We start from the raw sequence: 15627 nt of genomic DNA, 5'->3' as shown, positions 1-15627 counted from the left end.
GAGTTCGAGTCTCTGTGGGGTAGCCAGATCTGAATCGTGGTTGTGTGGTTTACTTCCAAGGGAAAGATTGTTGTCTGTGAGAGCGAGATAGCACTTGGCAGGACATTTAAGGGATTTGTTCTTCTGGCAACGCCAAGCAGAGGAGAGGACGGTGTCATCATTTTTCTTGCGGCTGTAGATATATCCGTCAGAATCAAGCACCTGTTTACATCCTCTGAAACCGTTGAGGAACTTGGAGAAGGTAGGCATGACTGTTGATAGAATTAAATGCGATACTACTACCTTCTATCACCCAATATTTATACCTAGAACACTAGATCGGCTCACTCCCCTTGCAAGCCTTTGACACGTACGTCTCACATCCCTTGATACGAGAACCCCCCTTTAGCAAGAGCTCCCGTCCCTTATGTGATCTACGAGTCGAGCAGTCAGATCATGTTTACTTCTTAATGAACAGCTATGTTGTACAGAATTGACATGTGAACTCTACCCAGTATCTAGCCTATTTCTGGGCCAATTAAATTCTACAGATGGATCACATCACTAATTATACGTCACTAATTGGTGACGTGATCTGACTCCTCTTTGGGGGCCGGATCAGTTTTCGGCCCCAAAGTCTCCCAGTGAATATACTACCTAACTTTTTTACGACCTGAGACAGCATCCCTCTGAGAGGTGAGTTTCTGTTAGGAGACTGATCAAATGCAGCTCTCTGATTGGTTAGTTTGTGTCACGTGGTTGTCAACTAACTTTCTTATTTTCAGCTCCCAGTTCCTACACAAGACCGGTAAGTCTCTGCATTGTTTTCATCATTTTATACGCTCGATGTAACGTTGCGTTCATTTTCATACTCATCATTGTTATCAACTTATTGACATGAAATTGCAGGCTCCATGCCGGCAGATCAATCTTTGATTAAAGTTTTGATATGTGCACGTTGCTGCATACCTTGTAGTTGTTAGCTCCCCGGCAATGGCTAAAATGGCGTACAGAGATCATTTGCAGGTGGTAAAATAATTTAGGAATTTGTGTTCCGAACATTTAAATTTAATGGCGAAAATGACGAAAACGCAATCCCCTCCTCGGGGAATTTGTCAAGAATATCCATTATCCAATATGAACAGTATCAAAGGAAGCTGTGATTTTGCAAACCGTTCAGCATTTCCCATCATTCGACTGCACGGAGCTCGCTCATTTGTCGCTACTACTCCTTCATAAACACTATTTCCCACATGCAATATAAATACTATTGCCATGAACTTGTAATTAATCCAACTTAACGTTCATTAGATTTAAGATGTGAGTTGTCCTATTAGGTAACCCCTGTTAAGTTATTAAAGGTTAATTTCCTTTAAGACTTCTCACAAACATGTCATCCCAAGTCTCACCTCTGGACTTGTTGCGGTAATTTTTGTAATCAGGACAACAATTCTCCTTGATTTGTGAGCTTCCATTTGGTCCATAGCTGTTAGTGCAGATACTTTGGGCTAAATTAGTTCAGACACCCTAACTCATAACTACAGCTACAGTTGTGTTCATATTGATATAGTCAGTAACTGCAGAACACTGACTATATCAAAATGAAAATATAGTCTAAGTTCCAGTACTAATGAGAGTATTGGAACTGCAAGAGAGTGTTACTTGAAAGTGTTAGTAGTGTCTTGTACCGGTGACGTGAGTACTACAGTACTGTATCAGTGTGTGTCTAGGTCCGGGGATGTACTTTGTAACACACTTTGTCGGTCGTACACCTGTCATGTGACTACAATACAGCTCTCTGATTGGCTAGTTGGTATCACGTGATTACTTTACAGATCTGTGATCGGTCAGTGACTGTGATTGTAGTTTGGGGCTGATAACTCCTAGTGACACATTTTCAGTTGGTCGTTAACTACGTATGCGCACTACGTATTCGTATTTAATATCCTAAAAGCTTTACAGCTTCACCTCCACTCGACTTCCTGACTTTTCATTTCCAATCTACCAGGTGCAAAGACTGCAGTTGAGTTACGTGATATAAGATATTTCTTACTTTCTTACTTGTTGTACTTGTAACTTTGTACGCTAAATTGTTCACCAAGGTAATATAGCACGTACTCTTAACTCTACAAGATTGTAGTATGGTTTGTACTGATCTTGCGTGTTACAACTGGTGTTAGCCCGTTAGTTTTATAGCTCGCTGTGTTTATATATAATAGCTGTGTTTATATATAATATTATATAATAGTGTTTCATAGAGTTGATAGAGTTGATAGAGTTTATAGCTCACTTTGTTTAGCCTTCATAGTGTTTGTAGCTCGCTGCTGTTCTGTCGAACTAGTCCCACACACACAATCTACGTGATGAAGAATGCAAGAGCTCAATATTCTAATAAGTTGTGCAGGTTTTAATTTTCATACGCTCAGCCGTACTATTGAGCTGTATGTGCACACAATTACTACGTCCAATCATCTTCCTGTCCAATCACGTGCCAGGTTCTTCGGGCTGGTGGAAGTGCTCTACTACGTTCCAACTCTCGATATCTTCCTTAATTGCTGTGTGTTACTCCGTAATCTTGCCTTGATAAGAATACAGTATAAGTAACCTGATTACGGATAGTAGTAGGTAGCAGATAGTAGCTATAATACTGCCTGATATTACCTGCCGTTGACAACTTGTCATAGTACACTCGCCTAATAAATTGATATTCTGCCTACTCCGAGAAGTTCGTCATTTTCTTGATGCACCGTACACATATTGGTCATGTGACATGATGCCACGTGGTGTGACGTCATATCAAGTGATGTGACGTCACACGATTGATCATGACGTCACATTTGTTATACTTTCTCATTCTAATCCATTTAAGGCGAACTCCTTGTATTTCAGTGTTTGTTCCACCTACTGACTACTGAATGCCCAACTTTGTTTCTCTTACCTGCTACCCCACCTTTAGCACAGCGATCTCACTTTGTAAACATGACACATGTAACTCTTCTTTGAAGGTTATATTTTTGAATTTCATACCTTGAACCGCAACTGCTGCTATTAGTGGTGGTCCGTGAACTATTGGTGAAAACCATCATTGATTAGGAACAGCTCTCTGATTGGTTTGTTTGTGTCACGTGAGAGGAGAGTATTTTTGTGGTAATTGTATTAACACCTATACTACTTGGGCAGTATTTGATGACGTCATCTTACAGCAGATCTCTGATTGGTTGGTGTGTTTCAGGAAGACTGCTGATTGGATGGTGACAATGTTTGTTGCTACTTGCCACCACAAGCACTGTCAGGTCCAATCCGTCGCAAAATTACATATTTAGTTTTGTCTGCCTTTGTCCGGTCCCCAACTTTCGAGAACTTTGATTCCAGTCTTTTGATGGGTGTTGTTACTCGTTCGGTTCTTCAGGCTAGTGTCCGAATATTATTGCCTCGTAACCAATTATATAATTTAAATTAGATAATTACATTAATATAATTTTTTATTACACTTATGTAATTTTACAAACTTACTGACCAGACTGCTGGTATAGTTGTCAGGATGTCTACTTATATATTATACTTTTGAACAAATTGTGATGCTAATATTATGTTGAACATGATTGTCGAGTGATTGATTTGTTATACGAAATGGATCATAAATGGATCATAAATGTCATTTAACTTTTTAAATTTGAATAATTGACAATGGCGACCCCTCCATTTTTGATTTTGTGCTCCGTAGCGCCCCAAGAATGATGAATAAAGAACCATTATTTGATATTTTGAACAACATGAAACGATCGTTAATTGTAATTTTAAATTTTAAAAGGCATGGCAATGATCCCTACTTTACGGTTGATGAAAATTTAGCGTCCGCTAACCGGCGCAATTCTTGTTTATTACACTTATGTAATTTTACAAACTTACTGACCGGACTGCTGGTATAGTTGTCAGGATGTCTACTTTTGGGTTTTGGGACTTGTTCAACATTTCATCATTAACGGACCTGGTTAATATTCTGGTGAGTTCTCACGGAGTAATTATTGATCTAATCATCTATATGTATGTGTGGCATGCTCAAAATATGTCTCCCTGCTTCTAAATGTATCGTGCTTTTTATAAATATTTATTTTAACTACGCGTTAAAAAAGTCGAGTTTGTGGTTACGCTATTAATTGAGCCCGGAACAGGACCTATAAAATATAATGAATACTAATTAATTAGTTATGAAGCTATCCGTGCTGTAGTTACGTGCGAAACGACTAGTTCTATTATCAGTTTCTAACCTTTGCTCTGATGTTTTTACTGCGTATAAGACCATGAATAACATTTAGCGTGTTATGGATATGATTGTTATGTCCAGTAGAACGGTTTGTTCGCACTTTACATCTGTTTAATAGTAAAACGAGTTTATCAAACATATTAAATCAAAATTCCATTAGTTCAACGATCTTTTCCATTAGTTCAGCGATCTTTCACGTGCACAAACCATGACTCACGTGCACAAACCATGATTCACGTGCACGAAGCATAACTCACGTGCACAAACCATGATTCACGTGCAAAAACCATGATTCACGTGCACAAACCATGATTCACGTGCAAAAACCATGACTCACGTGCACAAACCATGACTTACGTGCACAAACCATGATTCACGTGCACGAAGCATGACTCACGTGCACAAACCATGACTCACGTGCACAAACCAAGACTCACGTGCACAAACCTTGATTCACGTGCACAAACCATGACTCACGTGCACAAACCATGATTCACGTACACAAACCAAGACTCACGTGCACAAACCATGACTCACGTGCACAAACCATGAGTTAGGTGCACGAAGCATGACTCACGTGCACAAACCATGACTCACGTGCAAAAACCATGATTCACGTGCACAAACCAAGACTCACGTGCACAAACCATGACTCACGTGCACAAACCAAGACTCACGTGCACGAACCTTGATTCACGTGCACAAACCATGATTCACGTGCACAAACCATGACTCTTAGTTTGGAAGAGCATCGTGCGACCTAGTATTGAGGATTACTGCAGGTGACGTAGAATCAGGCATTTATTAGGTTTAGTCTATAAAAACCGACTAAAATTAACCCATATCAGCACTAACTTGTATTCTATAGACCTGATAAACATTAAACAGACTATATAACCTAGTATATAACCTAGTATTTACACCGACTCTTCATTGCTCTAATTTGCTGCTTCCATCGCTTGGTCTTGTTGAGCTCGTTTTCTCATATCTCCTGGACAGTGGACTGTGCTCTGGTATCTCCTGGATTATATTCTGGTATCTTCTTGAGTTGAGTTTGAATTTCGGTGGACGTTACTCTGAAATCCCCTTGAAGTATGCCTGTGTTTGCAAGGGGTGTATTTCTCCGACGCGATAAGGTTTGTATTTTTAATTTGTAAGAATTTTTAATTTAAAACGTTTTACAACAACACATTTGAATTATCCTTATATCTTACTATTTAAACTTTATGTTACTTTACTAACATATTATCCCAAATTTCAAAACGGAGGTTTCGTTTTTTGGCGTTTATCCAAGTAATATATTTAGCAACAAATATATTTGCGATTTATTTTATTTTTCACCTATTTGCCGTGGATGATGAACATGGCACAAATGTTTGACCGTTTATCTCGAATATCTGAAAAATGGTGATGATATGATAACCTTTTCTTAGATATCGCGTACGCACATACATAATTTGCAAATTGTCTTCGAAAAGTAGACTCAACCTAACATACAGTAATAATATATCACTTATAACTTACGTCATAAGGTATCATTTATATTACCATTAGTATTGATTATAAATAGCATGGATAATAAAATATGATGGGAAACAAATTTAAAAGAGAGTCCAATAAATCTTGCTTACAAGTAAGTTTAAACAATCATTAATACGCAGTTAATCGTTTAATCTTCCTAATGATAACCAGCATGGTATTTAAGACCAATTTATTGACTATAATTCCAGTGCGAGTGTGTAGTACTCTTAAAAGTCTATATACGTCTACAGGATATTGTTGTGCTGTGTTTCATAATCCAATCTTGAATACTCTCACAATATACGCATTACAATATACGCTCACAAGAGGTCTAGTTGGGCTGAGTGCAGCTGTAGCCAATGCTTTGTCGACATGGTCGGTCCGGAATTAAGGGAGTCTAAATTGCAGTAATGAGTGGTAGTTACCAGAATCACTCACTCATACGCCTGATCTACGTCTGCAACAGTTCCCCTCCTTGATCAGTCTCCTGGTTCCGCAGTTCATCTTCTGGTTCCACACTCGATCTTCTGGTTCAACACTCCATCTCCTCGTTCAACACTCCGTCTCCTGGTCCTGCACTTCGACTCCTGGTCCTGCACTCCGTCTCCTGGTTCAACACTCCGTCTCCTGGTTCAACACTCCTTTCCCTGGTTCAACACTCCGTCTCCTAGTTCAACATTTCGTCTCCTGGTTCAGCACTCCATATCCTGGTTCAACACTCCTTTCCCTGGCTCAACACTTCATCTCCTGGTTCAACACTCCTTTCCCTGGTTCAACACTCCGTCTCCTGGTTCCACACTCGATCTTCTGGTTCAACACTCCATCTCCTCGTTCAACACTCCGTCTCCTGGTCCTGCACTCCGTCTCCTCGTTCAACATTCCGTCTCCTAGTTCAACACTCCGTCTCCTGGTTCAGCAATCCGTCTCCTGGTTCAACACTCCTTTCCCTGGTTCAACACTCCGTCTCCTAGTTCAACACTCCGTCTCCTGGTTCAGCAATCCGTCTCCTGGTTCAACACTCCGTCTCCTGGTTCAGCAATCCGTCTCCTGGTTCAACACTCCTTTCCCTGGTTTAACACTCCGTTTTCTGATGCTGTACCCCATCTATCGGTTCTGTACTCTCGGAAGAAATGTTTTCATAATTCAGTGTTAGTTTACTGATGCCGATGCTGAGGAAATTAATTGGGTAACAGTTCCCTAATTGGGACTAATTTGTCTAGTTATAAGAAGCTCGCTCTGGGGGCCGGGACGGAAGGGTCAATAAAAACTCTGCGGACTTACTATTAGTAATATACACCAATCAGAGCCTCGTATTTCCTTAGAGGAAATTTGAAGAGCTGCCTGCTAGCTTTACTACAATATATCTTTTCTCCAGCCCACCTTGGATCTCCCTGAAATACGTTCCCGTTGCACTATATATTAAACTTTGTTCTGCAGCTTCCTCTAATTCTAAACTCATGCTTTTAAACTGCTGTCTGGCCTAACCAGCTAACCTAATCTATTAGATAACCTTATTTTATGGTTATCCATAGTATTAATTATTGCGTTAACTGTCCATAACGTCAGCACAGCGTAAACAGCGGATGAAGTCCGTGCCTATTCAGCTGTCTCTTATAGTTATGATGTTCTTGGGTCGTGTCTCTTTTGGTGTTCTTGGTTTGTGTTTCATGCCTCCGTTTTAGCAGATGTTTCTTCTGATGTTCTTGATTTGTGACCCGTGCCTCCGTTCAAGAATCTCTTTTTTGTGGTTTGTGCCACATCCCTCTTCTGATGTTGTGCCTCGTGCCGTCGTTTTGTTAAGTACGCTATAACTTGACCTTACTTGTAAGTTGACCTTACTTGTAAGTACGTTATAACTTGACCTTACTTGTGAGTTGTGGGGAACCGGAATGAACTTTTAATCGTCAATATTTTGCCACTCGTCGTTTTAAATTAGCTGTTTGGATTGGGCGACATCTGTCCGACAGCGACATTTGTCCGACTCAGAAAATAGGTTATTCGGACAATAGTTTATGTCGAATCCTACCGTACGATTTTCTTGAAACTTTCCATAAAGTATGGTGGTTATAGGACGGATAATCTGTGTAAGTTTGAGCGAGTTTCTATGTGCCAAATTTGAGATATCACCTTAAACACAAAAAATATCTCCAATTCTGTGGTTTACAGTGGTCCCGAGGCATATATCTGGAGATATCACTTCAAACACAAGAAAATAGTGCTATCGGACAGATGTCGCTGTCGGACAGATGTCGTGTTACCGATGTTTGAGACTTGAATTAAGCTTAGTTACGGGTAAGATGAGGTTTGAGGCTGGTCATGACTATGGTTAGGACGTAAAGGATACGAAGCAGATTGAATAACTCAATAAGGCAGTATTTGATTTAAACGTGGTTAGGTAATATTGGGAACGGTAGAAACTGGTAACATAAAACAGTGGACCATAACTTAACTTAAGTAGTCTGGTAGTTTGGAGATGTCGATCCTGATAAAAGCATTTCTTCAACACTTGGACACCTACTACAAGGATGAACTCCTAGATCTCATTCCCAAATGGCTCAGGAAAAGTCTAGGATGCCCCGTGAGTGAGCTGTTACCATGACTACTTTGAGTACTTATTACAAAATATACAAATGCTATCTTACTTTAATTATCAATTGTCCGAATGGCAGTTTGAAAATATTACGATGTTTTTCATTCCAATTTATTATCTCTTTCACCAGCAGTTCTAAAATTTCTCTTCATTAAATTTAATCAACTAACAAATAAGTTTCACAACCTCAATATATATTTGATCTGTTAAAATAACGCCCAATCAAGGACTACGAAGCTTGATACTAGGGCTTGTTTTACCACAGCTGTATAACAGAGAGTCCATACAGCCATCACTAAGTTAACCGACCTCGTGCGCGGCACCCGACTAATTGTCAGCATTAGGCTCGGGACCTTATTTCGGTGCAAACAACCTAATTGTGCCTTGTTAGTCCTTTAATTCTGTTTACCAACTGAACGTCTGCAGTATAGACTATTTTATAAGCGGTAATTACATATAATATTATTATTAACGCAGCAAGGCAACGGTTGAGTCGAACTATGTGCAGTAAATTTGGGTTCTACTGTAGTTCTGATTAAAATGAGACTTAAATCTAACACGTGAAGTCATGTTGGCTCTGGGATGGAATAACGCTCACAATTACTACACTGGTTTCTTTGATGCTCTTGAGCTGTACGGTTCAGGGGCGCCAATAATGGTTAATAATTTCTAAAATGTAGCTTTTAGAGGGTCTTGATGATTCTTCATTCTATATTTACTTTGTAGTTAGCATTGTATCGTGTTTGTAGGTTAAATCAGCAGCTCGAGCTTTATCAGCCTATAAATATTTTACGCTACCACTCGCAACATATTAGATTTAATAATCAATAAAATTATCACCTGTCGAGAGATTATAAGCGAATGTTTAGTGAACATCTATGAGAGTAATGCAGTAGACAACTGTATAAGCGTTTCATCCATACCTTCTGCTGATTCAGGTATCAGTATTGATAGGTTTACAAGGTTTACAAGGTTGATATAGACATTGCTAAACTATCCTGGAGTTGTGAGTAGGTGAGATGTGTGCACAAGTGTCTCAATGAGAGAAGAGAAATAGAGGGGGGGGGGGGGGGGGGGGGGGGGGGGTGATATCGACAAATTCGTATTTTTTTTCCAAAAAATGCAAATGTTCGGTTAATTATATTATGGCCAATGGCGAGATGTACTAATGTACACTTTGCGAGTGTGTTAAAGTATACGTAACGTGATAGTTGAGTGGAGTGATTAATGGTCATCCTACAGTTTAGCATTTATATCACAAAAGCGAGACTGACCAAGAATCTTCTTGAGAATAAACACCCAAAAACAGCGATACCCCCATTGTTTGAAGTGTTGATACCACAAAACTATTGAGTTGTATAATGCCTTGCAGCTGGATGGTGTGATAGTATCAGTATGCACATGCCTGCAGCACTAGTCTGCAGAAACCTAGGATAACAACCCCCAACGTATCCGTCCTAACACCATCACAGTGATCATGGTAGCGTGTCTCTAGTGGTGTTACAAAGCTGGGTCACGTGACAGTACCACGTGACCAGTTGCAGTACACTTCTGTTCTGACGATATAACCTAGCAGGCACACTTCACTGCACATTTGTGGTTTCAAGATGCGTTAAAGCATATGTATAGTTATATATACAGTGATATATAGTGTTATTTTCCCTGCACTTTACAACATTATCTTGCTTCTTTTTATTGTACACTAATCCTTGTTTGTACTGAGTTCGCTTGTGAAACGTCCCCGGAAACTTCCAATGATCGTATTTATAATCTGGATGATTGTTGATAACGTGGTGTAATAACGTTTCGATAATTAAAGATTATACTGTCTCCCTCCAATTATCTCGTGTTTAGAATTTTCGTGATTAGTTTGCACTGTGACGGGTCCTTTCTCTCTACTGTAATAATATGTAACTTTACTCGCTCCTTTTCTATTTTGTCAACTAATTTGTCACAGTTTGCTACTATCCTAGTTACCAATGTTCTCCTAATGACATTAGGAGAGCACGGGCCACTTTCTGTCAGCAGTAATTACTTGAATTATATTAATTAATTAGTAGTAATTACCTAAATTAGCTAAATTAATTATCTGCTGACATCGTCTTCTTGAACCCCACTGCATTTCTCATAGTGTCTCAAAAATAAACTCCTGCTGGACTAACAACAAGTCTCTCGTCGTGGCTAAGTTTCCATTCAAGTCCCTCTTTACCCGGGCCTCCAAACCAAACCAAGACCATGATGGGGTACGTGTTTTACTGTTTTAGTATGATGGGGTACGTGTTTTACTGTTTTAGTATGATGGGGTACGTGTTTAATTATATTTATCCATGCTACTTTATCGGACGTTATTTTACTGGACATCGTGTGAACGGACAAAATTTTGAACGGACATTAAAATGAACGCTATAGGGCCTCCAGCGTCCAATTAATGCCATTTCAAATAAATTACGGTTAGGTATTTTGGCAATGCAGTGCCCCTCCTCCCCCTTTTGATAGGAGAAGAAAACGTTATATTTGGCCATCCTATGTTGTAGAATTCCTACACTCTGCGATACGAGTTTAAATTACAGCTATTATGTTTTACAGCCATTTTCCGCTCAATTGCAGCTTTCAGTTCTTAAGAAGCTGTAAAATAGCTGTATTCAGGAGAAAGTATGATAATTTCTTTAACACGCAATTTCATGCCCTGTAAATGGTCGGGTATGTATGCCAAAGGAATGTTAGCTTATTGGACATTAGAATGTTATTGAACATTAAAATGTTATTGAACATTAAAAGCTATCAGAAATTGTAGCTAGGGGCTGAGGGTCCGGGTCCAGGCCATTAAAAATTATAAATCACTGGTTAATCCAAAAACTTGAAAGTTTTACGCAGTATTTGACGCGACGGACGAACTTAGAATAAACATGATAATTATAGAATATAGGTGATAATTAGGTGCAATCGCTTAAAAGTTTATAAAATATATCTCTCTACATAGATTATAAAGAACGGTTCAACTGACTAACCAGCCAACATTCTAAATAAGTAGAGTTGTGACACTCTTAATTAACATATTGTATTTAATCTATTTGTAACATGTTCTTATTTCAGGCCCGGAGAAAGAGAGCAATGGGTCACACGAGCCCAGAAATGCACACACATGACGATTTAGTGCTCCTCAAGGTATTTTTACATGGAACCTAATGCTTATACTAATTAATGAGATAATTGGGAAATATATAGTGATTGATTAATGAGTAATTAATAACGTATTATAAACTTCTGGATGTGAATGGTGGGATGGATTGCTTATTTTACCTCGCCACTTCACCAGTAGAGCTAGTCTATTACTACATTAAAATTACTACAAATGATATTGGGGGAACTAACTTTCCACTGTCAGCGAGTAATCAACTAATCAAAATGTGGGCAGTGGAAGCCTACTAAAAGTTGCACGTGCAATAACAATTTGCACGTGCACCGTGTGTGATAAAGGAGCAAGTCATAGTGATAACAATGCTACATCTGTAACCTCCCTAACATCAGCTCTCTAGCAATATGCTGGTGAGTTACTGGGCGGCTCTCAGCCTGTTATTCCGCAATATCTTCATTTGGTGCTTTACTTATGAACACTGAAGGCTGAGATGCCCAGGTTAAAGCTAGTGAGCTGATATTAGTGGACTCGGTGTTATAGGGAGGTTTACAGAAGTAGCTTTGTTATCAGTATAACTTGCTCCTTCATCAAACATTGTGCAATATCAGCACTGACAACAAGCCTGTCTACGGTATAGTTACCCTAGTTCAGGGACAAAAGGATTTCGCGGTTATTTTGACCAAAAATCGCGGTACCGCGAAATTTAACAGGCTATACAATTACATTAAACTATACATAAAATTTGTCGCGGAGAATGGGAAATTTCGCGATTTCGTACATGCCGCGAAATCCTTTTGTCCCTGCCCTAGTTGTCCCTTACTTTAACTATACGTGATAGGTTATAACCGACATTCTATTGAATAATACTCCATCCTTTACTAGCTATCATTGTCATTTGAAATTAATTGGTGGTTTGAGGATCTGATATCTATTAATATAACATTTCTAGTAGTCTGTAGTGTGTGGTGCAGCTGTCGAGTGTCTCTAATAGTGGGCCCTTCACTTGTTGTTGTTATGATGTTACATTGCTGATATCAGAGTTATCGTAATCATGATAATATTATGTTGATATGTGATAGCATAATAATTGTCAGTATTATGCAACGCAAGGGATCTGTTTTTACAAACGCTCTCCAGAAATACGAAGCTAACAAGCTAGTGGAGAACACTTTTAAGATCAACTTATCGGTAAATCACAGATTGTAATTTGTAGACACTGCTCAGTTGAACTTTCTTAAGATCTGTCATGAGCGATACAAACTCCCGTTACCAGGACAACAAGATATTAGCTGATAAGATAACAGATTCTTTATTACCAGGGCAACAAGATATTAGCTGATAAGATAACAGATTCTTTATCACCAGGACAACAAGATGCTAGCTGATAAGATAACAAATACTTTATCACCAGGACAACAAGATGCTAGCTGATAAGATAACAAATACTTTATCACCAGGACAACAAGATGTTAGCTGATAAGATAACAGATGCTCACATAGAGGAGTTTAGACACGCCTTCACTATGTTTGACAAGGACGGTGACGGTAGCATATCAACAAAGGAGTTAGGTAAGTAATCATCTTTATCAATTTATCAAGGAGCTAGGTTAGTTGTCTCTAACTCTATCATGAAATTTAGGTAGAAGGTAAAAAAGTTAGTTATCTCTTGCCAAGAAGTTAAGTTAGTTGAATGTGATTATTAGCTTCGCCAATCCCCCCTTCTCCCTTCCCACCAAATTGTGAAAGTCATATTTCTGATTCTCAGGAACTGTTATGAGGAGTTTAGGACAGAACCCCACAGAGAAACGACTGCGAGCTATATGTAACGAGGTGAGTTGTCTTTACAGGTGATACAAGTAAGAACGTTAAGGTATTTGCAATTATCTATCTTGATCTCTGATTGTATATATTATTATATAAGTCTCGAAACTGGAAGTTCTCAGTATGATTTGTGTGATGTTCGCACTTCGCAGGTTGATGTGGATGGTAATGGTAAACTAGATTTCAAGGAGTTCATTTTACTGATGACGACACACTTTGATAGTATTAACGCTGAGTGCGAACTTAAAACTGCGTTCCAAGTAAGTTCCTACTTTGCGGATACTGATCTGTGATTGATAATTGTTCGAAATTTATTGTATTCATGTTGTTGAGACAAAAATGTGCTTGCTAAAGGTAAATGATCGACGATTCATTAAGAATTTATCTCTCGTCAGGTTTTCGACACTAAAGGTAAAGGTTGGATTGACGAGGCTGAATTGAGAAGATGTCTAACTACTATAGGGGACAGGCTGACTACTGAGGAGGTCAGTATTTTCTTTATTCTGATTGGTTAGTTTGTGTCACGTGACTAGAATTCAGCTCTATGATTAGTTAGTTTGTGTCAGGTGACTAGAATTGATTTACCTGGTTCACTTTCTATATGTTCAGGTGAACGAGTTGTTACATGAAGCAGACGGAGATCATGATGGCTGTATTAACTATCTAGAGTTTGTAAAGATTATGACTCAAGAATCATTACAGGTCAGTCTCTTTCACTTTCACTTTCACTTTCACTTTCACGTTCACTTTCACTTTCACTTTCACTTTCACTTTCACTTTCACTCTGACAGCATTCACTTTAATACTTCCAGATCATTCCAATGGATGGTTTTTCGGAATTTTAACTACCCTATTTAAATCCACTTTTGTTGTCACATGATCAGAGTTCACTTACCAGACAGTTATCTAAATTCTTTACCAGGTTCAAAATGCAACGCCAGAGGGTTCTGTAAACGAGAAATCGTGGGATGTTACTAACTATCGGAAACAGACGAGTTAGCCACGTATCCATAGCAACACACTAACTTGCATTTCATATCCATGGAAACAGACCAACTCGCATTTTATTTCGGCAACAGAAAAATCTGCTTTTTATGTCCATGAAAACGATCAACCATTTTTAGACTCCATCATGCTGACTGGCGAGATAACGGATTGTGTGATAACACAGAAAGCTATTAATCCTGGAAACAGACAAATAGGGTCTGATAGAAGTTTATAACGGCTTCATCGGCGAAGAGAGATGGTTCCTCCTACATATTTCATACTGTTATAGTTATACTGTTCAAGCTCACTTGTGAAGTTCATTTGAAGATCAAGCCTGAAGCCAATATCAGTCGTGAAGGAGAATGTGAACAGTGCTAACTGCTAGTGATATAACTGACACTTAAATTATTTGTAGGATTTACAAACCTAGTTTTAGTAGTTTATATTTATAAAGAAGAAGTTAAACTTTTAGTGAAAACTTGTATATTTAATATTTATCAGTTGTGTTTAGGGATTTGTTGATGCTGGACCGAGAAAGGAATTGCATTAAAGTGTTTTGTACAGAATTAAACCGAAACAATGGAATTTAATTTAATCGCATATTTATAGCCAAATTATTGTAGCTATGGTAGCTACATTAATCTAAACGTCATGTCATCATCTATTGGGTGGTCGATAGATAGATCGAACAGGTTATTGAAAAATACCGTTTATAATCCATCCACCTACAGCCCAAATAATCTACCGATGATATTACATACTTACATAATATAAGGATAAGGGCACTTGAACTACATACAAACTGTGACCAGAAAGTCGGTATGGTACAACTGCAAGCTATTGAAAGATATGCAAGTATTTAATTGGCCCCTACCAATTGAAGCAAACTTGAATCGACGTATTTTTGAACACTGAATCCGAATTCCGAATCATCCCCCGTAATAATATGGCTAATCACCCCCCGTAATAATGCTAAAATGCCTCTCTATACTCGTGGACTGATCCATTCTCACTGCCGCCATTCTACACGAGCCAAAAAGAAATTAGAATCGCGGCAGAACAGACAGGGCTTATTTACATTTATCAATTAATATTATTTTTTATTAGGGACCCCTCCCAAGATAGTCATTATATCAGGAACGTAATTCTATGTGGTCTCTCAAATAAGTTGCTCAGCATGTAAAGGGAGTGTTCTCCAACCGTGTCAGCACCGTAAGGAATATAAGATTTAAATGATCTGTGTTGTACTGTTATATAATTGCGGAAAGTAATTTCAATCATAATTTTCACAAAATTATTGTCCCACTTTAACATTAAGTTTAACTGATA

The 15627-nt window shown here is 38.6% G+C and overlaps 1 protein-coding gene across 1 annotated transcript; it reads left to right on the top strand.

The window, feature by feature from the left end:
- Positions 1 to 770: 770 nt before the first annotated feature.
- LOC134819096 (calmodulin-like) lies at positions 771 to 15087 on the top strand. The gene is made up of 8 exons (XM_063828862.1): positions 771 to 787; positions 11448 to 11519; positions 12948 to 13059; positions 13256 to 13320; positions 13464 to 13571; positions 13707 to 13796; positions 13921 to 14013; positions 14234 to 15087. Exons 2-8 carry the CDS (start codon positions 11466 to 11468, stop codon positions 14309 to 14311), a joined length of 600 nt encoding a protein of 199 aa, XP_063684932.1. The 5' UTR covers positions 771 to 787; positions 11448 to 11465; the 3' UTR covers positions 14312 to 15087.
- Positions 15088 to 15627: the final 540 nt, after the last annotated feature.

The sequence above is a fragment of the Bolinopsis microptera genome, chromosome 8 (genome assembly GCF_026151205.1).
Source record: "Bolinopsis microptera isolate Bmic1 chromosome 8, MBARI_Bmic_1.0, whole genome shotgun sequence".
In the NCBI taxonomy this organism is placed as follows: domain Eukaryota; kingdom Metazoa; phylum Ctenophora; class Tentaculata; order Lobata; family Bolinopsidae; genus Bolinopsis; species Bolinopsis microptera.
Note: the sequence above shows the minus strand (reverse complement) of the source record. Positions and strands in the feature narration are given on the sequence as shown.

Excerpts from the sequence above, each read along its gene's own strand:
- LOC134819096 (XM_063828862.1), top strand. The coding sequence starts at position 11,466 with ATGGGTCACACGAGCCCAGAAATGCACACACATGACGATTTAGTGCTC. Across the intron at positions 11,520-12,947 it reads ACGATTTAGTGCTCCTCAAG|GACAACAAGATGTTAGCTGA; the intron begins GTATTTTTACAT and ends CTTTATCACCAG. Across the intron at positions 13,572-13,706 it reads AACTTAAAACTGCGTTCCAA|GTTTTCGACACTAAAGGTAA; the intron begins GTAAGTTCCTAC and ends ATCTCTCGTCAG.